Below are 12022 nucleotides of genomic sequence, written 5' to 3'. Positions count from 1 at the left end.
TTTTAAAATTTTTGAAGAACATTGATACTGTTTTTCCATATCAGTTACACTATTCTTCATTCCTGCTAGTAGTGCACCAGGGTTCCAATTTCTCCACATCTGTGTCAACACTTACTGTTTTCTGTTTTGTTTTTTTTTTTCTCAGTGAGTGGCCATCCTAATGGGTGTGAGGTGATATCTCATTGTGGTATAGATCTTTTAAAATAGTGAATTTTGCTAATGGATTTAGCGATTTGGAACATCCCAGCATTCCTATTATAAATCCCACCAAGTCATGATGTATTATGATTCTGTTTACTATTCTATTTTAATTTTAAATTTAAAAATGTTAAAATTGATGTAAGATTTTTGCATTGATATTATGATATTGGTCTGTAAAGTGTGTGTGTATGTATGTGCATGTGCAGTCTTCCTCATATTTTGGTATTAATGTTATACCAGGTTCACAAAAAAAATTTAAGTTCATATATGTAAAAATTGAGGCTATTTGAAAGCTTTCTTGAAATTTGAATTACCTCTTCTCCACCCCAGTCCCATTGCCTTATTACATATCCTAATCACTTCATAACTTGATTATTGGGTTAATCTCCTAACTGACATGCTTTCATACAGTTTCACCCTTCTTTAATACATCCCCAATTAGATGCCTTGGTGGATGGTCTAAACTTCCTTTAATATTAAAGTGTGCCCGTACACTTCCTTTTCCCCCGTCCCAAATGCTGGTTTTCATCTTCCCTTTTTTGAAGTTGTTTACTCATCTTCCAAAGCCTATTCTTTATACTTGCACTTTCTCACTCTTCACCAGTCTCTTTCCCTAGAGCTCACCGCACTTAGGTCTCTGCTGCTTTGGTAACTTACATGACTCCACTGTTGCACTAAATCTTGTGACTATTTCAGAAATTAATTGTATGTCTTTTTCTCCATCTTAAGATTCTGAACATTTTGAGCATTATGGTCATATATTCCTAAAAGCTGTTACCGTGCCTTACATAAGGCACTTAATAAGTGTTGAATTTATATTTTAATCTGCTTATCGTTTCTTACACTGTTAGAAGGAAGACATCCATTTAAAGATGTTTATCTTCCCTACCAATAACTATGGGTTTACTGTACCTATGAACTGAATGAACCTTATTGTGGGGGATCATGTTGTTAGTAAAATCCTACCGTTCACTTTTCTGTACTCTGCTTTCCGCTGTTGAGGAGAACCTGCTTTGTGAGGGTGTAAATTCTTTTTGGAAGGATAAACTAAGGATGACTGAGTTTACCTAAGTTCTCTGTACGTCTCGGCTGACTGCTGGTTAGATTCTGTTACAGAAAGCATTGGTTCTGATCCGAGATAGGAATACATAGTGCTATGGTCTGTTGCATATAGGAAGGCATGTGGTTTGTTATGTGTTGTTGGACCACATCCCATTACCTTTTGCTTCTTTTTGATAGCAAATCCCTTTTCACAAACAGGTAAGGGAGTGATTGATTCTACTGTTGATCTGTAGTGTTTGTGTGTTCTAAGGAGTCATGACCTATTTCTCAGGCCCATTTTTAAACTTTACTTGCAATCGTAAGAGAACAAATTAAACAGATACTGAAAGACTAACATACTACATGCTTTGAGTTGATTTTTTAAATACAGTTTTAAAAAAATTGTCACAGCATCATATGTCAATAAATTATATAGTATCTTTTTTATATTATTTTGAACTCATAAGTGGCTTTAAAATTATACATTTATGAAATTATATTATAGATTAATACAGTTTTTTTAAAAATTTATTTCTTTTTGGTTGGGAGATGGTAATTAGGTTTTTATATGTTTATTTTTAATGGAGGTACTGGGGACTGAACCCAGGATCTCGTGCATGCTAGGCAAGCACTCTACTACAAGCTCTACCCTCCCCCTTAATATAGTTTTGATTATATGGTGAAGCTTTATTTACTAGATTAGCAAATGTCTGGTAATTTGAGACTTAGTAAACTTGGCTTATTCCTCCTTCCTACAGGTTGAAACTTTAAATTATTTGTTTATAAAAAATGGTTCATATGTTAGAAAAAAATCAATTCAATTTTCTCCCTTCTCCTTTCTTCCCTTAGGTTTTATGCCATTATTTTACTCACAGATACACATCTTATGTGTGTAGAATAAACCCATAACAACCTGTCAGAAATGCAAGCTGCCAAGTATCCAAAGTTCTAACTAGTTTTGGCACACTTTAAATGCTCCGCACTGTGTCAGCTAAACTTACTTTACTAGCAGGTATCTTCTGCTTATCTATGTATTAATAAATACCATTTATCACAAATTGAATCTTTATTTTCAGATCTCGATTCTTCACAGAGTAGTCAGTCTACTGGGTACTCTCCAAGGCCAACAGATAGTTGTTTCAGTTCCAGTTCAGAGATGGTAAGTTATGCTCTTTATTTTTTTTTTACTTATTAATATATGCTCTACTAATTTGGAATGATTTGTATTTTTCATAGTTTACCTTTTCATTCTGGAAAAAACTAGTTGAGAGATTGAATAGTGAAAATAAATGTAAACAAAAGTATGAAAATACTAAAAGTACAAGAAGAATATAAATTAAAATGTAAGTGTGCATCATTCATTCATATTTACAAAGATGATGAATGTGTTCAGTGTTATTTATAAAACCCAGTCTCATCAAAATGAATGTGTGTACGTGAGTGATAAAGTTGTGTTTCGTTTTAAAAGAATCTATTCACAATAATTGAAAACCTGAAACAACGCAGAATATGTACAAAAAGAAAGTCTCAAGGCTTATATGAAAAAAACTATAAAATGTTATTATAATCTGAGTACTTGGAGTGACATATTTAATGCTCAGAGGGAACCGTATTCTGAAGAGTTGGAATGACACTTTCTATTCTGAGTGAGTTTCTCACAAATTACGTGTTTAAATGGAATTCTCCATTCATACTTCATTTTCATTTCATCTGCTTTTTGGCTCTGGCTTGCTGTTCAAACTGCTCTTGCTAAGGAAGGACACCAGTGACCTCTAATGGTGCCAAATTCATCGGACATTTTTCAGTTTTTACTTTACAAGAATCTCTAATAATATTAGTAGAAATGATCATTATCTTTTCTTGGAACGTTTTCTTCACTTTGCCTTTGTGATACACACTATCTTAGTTTCCTTCATACCTCTCTGAATGCTTCTTTATTCCTTTGCCTACTTCTCTCCCACCCTTCCCTACGTACAAATATTGTAATGTTTAGGGTTTACTCCAGGACCCTTTTCTTCTCTTAACCTACACTCCAAACTCTAGATGACGTTACACACGCCAGTGACTTTACATGCTACTGCCTGGTTGACGGCAATTCTCAACTTTATGATTTTAGTCCAGACCCTTAATTAGATGTCCTATTTCTTGGATTATCTTCTTGGATATTTCACAGAAATCTTTATTTTCACACCCCAAACTGAAGACCACTGATCTTCTCCCCAGATCAGTTTTTCTCATGGTTCCCATATTAGTAGGTACCTTTTCTATCCACTCGGTTGCTCGTGCCAGAAACTTTAGTTTGTCATTTCTTTCTGTCTCCTCTGCCTCCCTTAACCTCATTCATTCCATCGCTTCACCCAGTCAATTCAGCCTCCAAAATAAATTGCATATTTATCTATTTCTCTCAACTGCTGGTGTTAGTACGTTAATCTAAGATACCTTCACCTTGTGCTTGAACTATTGTGGTTGTTGCCCAAGAGATCTCCTACTTCACTCTTGCCCTACTTTTTCCCCAGTTAGCAGCCATCATGATCTTTGGAAAACTTAAATTGAATGATGTTATTCCTATATTTAACTACTCAGTGAGTACCTGTTTCACTGTAGACTCTGAACTGCTTACAGTGACTGTAGTCCATGTGTGATCTGTGATCTGGCCTCCGGCTACATCTCCAGCTTCTCATATTCACCCTCTTTCACACTTCACACACACTGACATTGCGGTTTCCTAGCTTAGTCTCTTTTCTGCTTCAGGGCATTTATGTGTCCTGTTTCCTCTGTTATTCATCCTTTAGGGCTCAGCTTAAATAGTCAAAAATTTTTTTGTAAGCCCCTACTTGGCTCTTTGATCTAAATTAGGCCCCTCAGTTATGCTCTAGAAGTGCTTCATGCTTGCTCTTCAGAATGTTTTTCTCAAGTTGTAATTCCATATGCTTGTGTGTAGCTATTTGATTAATGTCATTTCCACCCATGAGAATCTGTGCTGTATGAGGGCAGCAACCATGTCTGCTTCACTCATGTTGCAGATGCTAAATGATGATTTATTTCTTGAGTAAGTAAATGTATTGATCCTGTTTTCTCTAATGTATGCCAAGCCAGTTTCAGGGTTATTTCTGGGGCTTACTTTTTCTTTTTTAGTGCCAATCAGCTGAGACCAATACCTGATTTTAGGATTTTTTATGTTAACTTTGCTTTTTAATTTTAACTTGAATAATCAATACTTTTATATAAGATTTTCATTAAGAGAGTATTTTGGTTAGTTCAGTAATTAAAAGTTCTATTTTTAATGCATTTGAAAAATTCAAGCTACTAAATTGGAGTCTGGATGTTTTTAAAGTTCTTAAAATTTTACTTTTTAGATAACAGTTGTGATATTAATTGCTACTTAACTTCCTGCTCGCTGATATTCTTCCTGAATCTTCTTTGAGACTGAGCCCATGAAAGATAAAATACAGATTTTTTTTTTTTACTTAATGGGTTAATGAGTTAATAAGAACAAGTTATATGTGTTTCTTCTTCTTTCAAAGTTTTACTTCTACTCCATTCTTTTTAAGTGGTTGAAGAGTGTGTGTTGTATATCGTTTCCTCTGTGTGAAAAGGTAGGAGGAGGAAGTAGCCTATGATTAAGGCACTAATAAAAAACAAAAGTTCTCTTTTCAGTGCCTTTGCATTTTTAATACAAGGATTATTATTATTGTTCATGCTATTGTAAAATCCATAACCTCCTTGATTTAAAAAAGATCAAAAATCTAGGTTGATTTGCCACTTCCCAAAGTCTCTTCTGTATTTTGAGGTTTTCTGTAATGTGAATTTTAAGAATGTCTCCTTTGAAGTGATTGAATGATTTTTTAAAATTTAAGCATCATTTACAGCACAATTACTAATTTTTTTTAGCCATCTGAAGATGAAGATCAAATATTGCATCAAACTGAAGATTCAAATAAGAGATCCATCAAAACCAAAGAAACAACTAGTAATTTTAATTTAGAAAGCATGGGAAAACTTCCATATGATAGGATTACTAAAAACAATGCCAATTTTCATAAACAATGTGAGAGTTTTCACCAGCTTTCAATGAAAAATAATACAGATCAGTTTCCACAGCCTCAGTGTAATAACTCAGCACACATATTGCATAACAAAACCAGTAATAACTACATTCTACAGTTTGCAAGATGTGATGCATGGGCACAAACAGAGAGTGAGCCTGTAATGGAAGGAAAATTAGATGCTGCTGTACAGTGTGATATAATTTCAAAATGTAAATGTAGAAGTGATGTGGCTTCTTTTTGTAATGTTGAAAGGTGCAATGAAAATACTAAGGCCGATACCACTGGAGGGCAGACAATCCTTTAAAACAGCTAATATTCTAAAATCTCAGCCCAAGATTTAACATTTGACTTGATGTTTAGGATTTCATTAGCATAATAAAGAAAGAAAATTTTTGTAGTTAAACAGGTGGTGAAAGTATTTGGAAGATACGTTTGTTTTAAAATTTTTAATATTGTTAATTTATGCATTTAGTTTCATGTAGATATTTTAATAGCTTTAGTATATTTTAAAGTTTTTAGAAAATAATACATATGTAGATTTACTATCTGTCATTATTATGGTGGTTATTCATTATATTATGACATGTTGCTGTTTGTAGATTAAGGTATGTTTGATTGCTTCCTTCTTTACTGCAGTTATTTAAAAATTTAGTGTAGTTGCATCTTTTAGCAAAAATGTTCTCTTCCAGGATTTTAATACAGAAAATAATACTAAATAATAGCAAGTATATTTTATAACCTCATTATAAGAATTTTCTTAGCTTCTTATCTTAAATGTTATTATACCTTCATTAAAATTCTGCATTGATTTTTAGATAAAATATTTTTTCTTATTTGTTTGGAGAACATTTTCTATTGGTTCTTGTATTAATTCAAAGGAATGGTTTTTCTTTTCAAGGTTAAAAAAGGTGTTTCAGTGCTTTTGTAAAAGAATTGTTCAACATTGGAAAAATTACTTGTTTACTGATTTTAATATTGCTAAGATTTTCATAAATACTACATCAGAATTTCTCACTAGTAAAATATAGGCTTTGTTTTGAACATAACATTTATTTTTGTTGTCAAGATTTTAAATGTCCAGACTAGTCATTTTAGAAAATGAACATCTATATGGATATATTACCAAGTGACCAGCAGGGGGCATTCTGATATCTAACTGAAACAAAAATAAAATTGTTAGGGAGTTTCTGTGCGTTTAAAGAAAGGGATGATTTGATACTGAATTTGTGCATGTACACATACCACGCAATAGTTTGTGTTCTAGAGGTGATCTGAAACACAACGATTTAGAAACACTAACAGCTAATATTTAACAGCAATCTTCAGGTTTTTAGCTAGTTTTAGTAAGTTCTTTTTGCTCCCTCAGAGAGAGCACAATGAACTTCTCAGTCATTTTCTTAAAATACAGTAATGATCTCATGAAAGGGGAATATGATTTTCTGATGTACAGTGATAGTTTTTCAAAGGCCAGATTTTCATCCTGTTGTTAATAAAAGGTATTCCACCATGGATTGATTATCCTGAGCATTATTTTGCAAAATGTGATATACTGTAGTAATGAAGACCTATATATGAAAAATACTGGTGATATTAGAATAAGATTGAGATGAATTAGAATCAGATTGAGATGATTGAGTGAATATTGGGTTGGTTTCAGATATCAAATAAACTGAGTTTTTCCCAAATACAAATCAAACTCTAGCAGTACTAAAAGCACATCCATTAAAAAAATCCAAATATAGTTCTATTTTTATCAATATCATAACGTGGCAGTTAAGCTTAGGTGAAGAAGAATGTAGGGGCTTTTTAGTGCAGTGACTGCACACAATGAGAACAGGGTAAGGTACAGTGTAGTAAAGAATTTAATTTTGCCCCCAAAGAAGTCTTGACTTTTTACCCTTGGCTTTTGGGCAGTAATCTCTGAGCTCTTGGAGTGTCACGGCTGGTAGAAGTGTCTTTGTTTGCCTGGGTACGTTGGGCCAAGCCAGATAGTTAACAGTGTGAGTATGGGACATTGAATCAAACAGTATCAGCTCAGCTTCCTAGGGGGCTAGAAACGGAAATGAACCATGTAGGCAGTCAGTGATGTCACTGTGATGGAGCACCAGCAAAGACTGAACACCAGGCTCAGGTGAGCTTCCCTGGTTGGCTGTACTGTGTGTTGTCACACATTGATACCAGGAAAGTTAACACTGTCCATGACTTCTCGAAGACTGGACTCTCCGTATTTATTACTTTCTTACACTCTGTCCTATGTGTTTCTTACTTTGACAGGTTTTAATCTCTCCTTTCCCTGTAATAAACTGTAACTGTGAATATAACAGCTTTCAGAGAGTTCTGAGTCCTTTTAGGAAATTATCACATCTGAGGGTGCTTTTAGAACTCCTGATGTTTTTGGACTGTTCCCTAACTTTGCAGTTGCTAACCCTTTAAGGAGATAAAATGTATTTGGATAGGAAAGTGAGTACAGATTTACAAAATAAAAAAGACATTTCTTATATAATTGAATAGATTATAATGTCCTTCTCAAAATACAATATTACTTTAGATTTTCTCTTGCTGAAATAATTTAATGAAAAAAATTAATTGAAGTAAACATAGCTTTCTTACATGTTTACAACTTAAGATTTTTAAAACAAAGTAAATCCTAGGTAAGTTTTATCCAAATGAAACAAAATGGAAAACTTAATGATTCTTCACACATTTAATAATATAAACTGCCAATGTAACTGTAATATAATCTGCAAATCACAGTGACTTCAAATAAATTACTTTCAATATTATATATAATAGCCATTATTGAAAATAGCATACTTTCAATAATGGCTGTTATATATAATACTGATCTGGAGCTTGTGTTTAACAGAGTGTGAAAAGATGACATCTGAAATAATATGAGGCTATATTTAGGTGTAGCCTCATGTAATTTACTTTTATAGCACTTATCATAATTGTAATTTATTTGTGTAATTTCTTGGTTAATGTTTATTTTCCCCATGACACCATATATAGCAGTGTGGCAAATGTTTTCAGTACTATGCTCACATCTCCTTGGCACTTTCTATATCAATACATGCCAACCTGATTTCCAACTGCCAGCACCTGTGACTCATTTCCTGAGGGATTTCTCCTGGCTGCAGACACCTGTTCCGCCTGTGTGCAGACAGGCACGAAGTACTGGGAAATTAATACTGCTGGAAGTAGTCTTGTAAAACAATGACCAATGGTAGATGGTGAACAAATATCCCAGTTCCCTTGCCTTTTGGGCAGGATGAGTTCCTCAGAAGTGTGTTCTATACTGCTGCTTAATCAGAGTGTGATCCACTGATCTGTAACGTGAACATCACCATTGCTGGAGAGTTAGTTAGAAATGCAAATTCTTAGAATTTGCCCTAAAACTACAGTATCAAAATCTCTGGGAGTGGGGCCCAGGAATCTCTGCTTAATTAGGTGATGTTTATACATTCTGAAGTTGGAGAAACACTGTGCTTCCAGAGTTCCTTGGAAGGATTAAGCTTCAGTTGCTTTCAGTGGTAACTCGCTTGATAATAAACCCTTTAATAGCTTCTTTCCTTTCCTGTCTCACTTGTTCAGTTTCATACTAGTGTTTCTTGAGATCACACCCCAAACATACTATGCACACTTGAATTCTTGCCTTATGGATTGCTTCTGGAGTAATCCATACTGACAAATTAGGGACTGTGACAAATGGATAAATGAATTGTCTTTATTGGTATAACTCAAATATTAACATTGCTAATTTTTCTAGTTTTGCAATTCTCTGGATCCAGTTTTCCATTTCTGCCACCTCCTGAAACCTCAGTAAATGGGACTAGCAGCATATATTAATTAATAAAAGAATTAAGAGAGAATTAATGAAGTGAAATATGCATCATAATAAATAATCCAAATGCAGGAGAGAACAAGAAATAGAAAATATGAACGAGAGCAAATTAAACAATAAGAGATAAAGAGAAGCTCCAACATACGTTTAATTGAAGTACCAACAGTAGAGAAGAGAAATGGGGTCAAGGCATACTATGAAGAGAGAGTGGCTAAGGCTATTGCAGAATTCGTCAATTATACTAATCCACAAATTCAAGAAGGCCGAAAGTTTCCAGGTAGGATAACTAGTATGAAATCCATGTCTAGACCCAGTGTAGTAAAATGGCGGAGACTCCGAGACAAAGAAGGTCTTGAAAGCAACTGGAGAGGAGAAGACTACCTTCCTAGAAGGACGGCTGTACTGTTAGCTGACTTTTAAAAAGCAATAATGGAAGCCAAAGGACGGTGTAACAGTACCATCCAAATCCTGATGGGAGATTAACAGTCACCCTAAAGTTGTGTTTCCACCCCTACAGATCTAATACTCTTTGAAACCACCATAACTAGCCAATAGTATCAGGAAGGAACCAATTTTGCAGGATTCGGCAATTTATATTTACACTTTTTGAATGTAGATACTGCTTTCTCTTTGTGGAAGAAGTTTCTAATTTTTTTTCTGTTTGGTCTTTAACACATATGTTCAATTATCCCACTGCTTCTAGTTTTTAGACCTTCTTATTAACTTTGCAGCAGTGAAGTTCCTGCCATGGACTTTTAAAAATATTTCCAGTGTTGCCTCTGATGGTCTGCCAAGTTTATTCCTTTATGCCTGTTGCTGAGGAGATACCACATGTTATCTCATTTCTTTAAAAGTACTTTATTATTTCAAACTTCTCTTTAATACTTAAAGCTTTACTTTTACATGCAATGTTTGGCCTTTTTGAATCAAGACACTTAGACATGTTTTGAATGTTGATGTCTATGTATCTGTCTATTTATACAGATATCCAAAAATGTGAAAACTTCAAAGATAATATACACAGTGAACTGAGGTAACTGCTAGGTTTTTTAATAGGTGTGTGTTCATTTTGTGTATACCTATGTGGTTCAGTTCAGAGGGGTTTAGTTTTGTGCATGCACCTAGTTTTTCTTATGGATGCAGTTGCACATCAGTCAGTGTGAACTTCATGTCATGCTTCCCAGGACCTGCATCATGGGTCTGCCTACCCATGGGCCAGGACTACCTCCAGGACCTCCTGGACCCTGACCTACCCACCAGCAAGCTTCAAGACACTTTGGACCCCTCATTAAGCCACACCAGGATCCAACCTCACTCACAAGTGGGTGGACACTAGCTTTGGGCCACCCTGGACTTTGCAGCCAGCCATGTCAGAAACCACTCCTACCCACCAGCAAGTCAATACTAGATCTAGGAACTCCAGCCCCACAACCACCCACCTCAGAACTTGGCTCTGCTGATATAGGCCAACACCAGCCTGGAGACTTCCTGGGGTGCCACAGCTAGCTGCCTCCATGACCTGGCCCCTCCCACCAGCAGCCAGCAGCTTTTGCATAAGGCAGGGCCTGGCAACCAACTGGACCAGGAGCTAGCCACACCTGCCAGAGAGTCCACAGTAATCAGCCCACCCTCACAGGAGGACCCATGCACTCCACATGGGGGGCACCCTGAGGGTAATAGCTCTGGGGACCAGATGGGAGTGCACTACTGGGATGCATAGGACATCTCCTACAAAAGGTCACTTCTCCAAGGCTGGGAAACATAACCAACCTACCAAATATATAGAAAGAAAAAGGGAAAATTAGCCAAAATGAGGTGACCGAGGAGTAAGTTCCAAAGTAAGGAACAAGATAAAATCCCAGAGGAAGAACTAAGTGAAGATAAGCAATCTACCCAATAAAGAGTTCAAGGTAATGATTGTGAATGTGCAAAAACTCCAGAGAGGACTGGATGGACAGAATAGGAAGTTAGAAATTTTTCACAAAGAGAAAATGCAAAGACAAACAGATGAAGAAAACAGTAACAAATAAAAATACACTAGCAGCAATCAGTAGTAGATAAGATGATACAGAGAAACAGATCACTGAACTGGAAGACAGGATAGTGGAAATGACTGAAAGTGGACAGAAGAAAGAATAAAAAGAAATGAGGACAGTTTACTAACGTTCACATTATAGGTGATTCCAGAAGGAGCAGAGAAAGGAACAGAGAACATGGGCAGAAAAAATGGGCAAAAGAACTGAATAGACATTTTTCCAAAGAGGAAATGCAGATGGCCAGTAGGCACATGAAAAGATACTCAATATTGCTAAGTATCAGGGAAATGCAAATAAAAACCATAATGAGATATCACTTCAAACCTGTCAGAATGGCTGTTGTCAAAAAGAACAAAAATAACATGGTGAGGATGTAGAGAAAAGGGAACCCTCTTACACTTTGATGGAAAGATAAATTGGTGCAGCCACTGTGGAAAACAGTATGGAGATTCCTTAAAAAACTAAAAATAGAACTACCATATGACCCAGTAATTTCATTCCTGTGTATATATCTGAAAAAAATCAAAAACACTAAGTCAAAAAAGCTATAGGCACCCCAGTGTTCACTGCAGCATTATTTACAGTAGCCAAATGTGGAAGCAATCTAAATGTCTATCAACAGAAGAAGAATGGATAAAGAAGAGGTGGTATATAATGGAATACTACTCAGCCATAAAAAGAATGAAATTTTGCCATTTTCAGCAACATGGATGGACTTGGAGGGCATTATACTAAGTGAAATAAATCAGAGAAAGACATGCTGTATAATATCACGTATATGTGGAAGTCTAAAAAATATAACAAACTAGTGAATATAACAAACAAGAAGCAGATTCATAGATAAAGAAGAC

At 35.3% G+C, this 12022-nt stretch overlaps 1 protein-coding gene across 2 annotated transcripts in view; it reads left to right on the top strand.

The window, feature by feature from the left end:
- C12H12orf40 (chromosome 12 C12orf40 homolog) overlaps nucleotides 1-6800 on the top strand; it is a 44335-nt gene extending 37535 nt beyond the window's left edge. For both annotated transcript variants that reach the window (XM_032493306.1, XM_032493307.1), the window contains 2 exons: nucleotides 2319-2401; nucleotides 5134-6800. In XM_032493306.1, the coding sequence (XP_032349197.1) occupies nucleotides 2319-2401; nucleotides 5134-5595 (545 nt within the window). In that variant the 3' untranslated portion in view covers nucleotides 5596-6800. The remainder of the gene's footprint in view (nucleotides 1-2318; nucleotides 2402-5133) is intronic.
- The last annotated feature ends 5222 nt before the right edge of the window (nucleotides 6801-12022 follow it).

Source organism: Camelus ferus, chromosome 12, assembly GCF_009834535.1.
Source record: "Camelus ferus isolate YT-003-E chromosome 12, BCGSAC_Cfer_1.0, whole genome shotgun sequence".
NCBI lineage: Eukaryota > Metazoa > Chordata > Mammalia > Artiodactyla > Camelidae > Camelus > Camelus ferus.
Note: the sequence above shows the minus strand (reverse complement) of the source record. Positions and strands in the feature narration are given on the sequence as shown.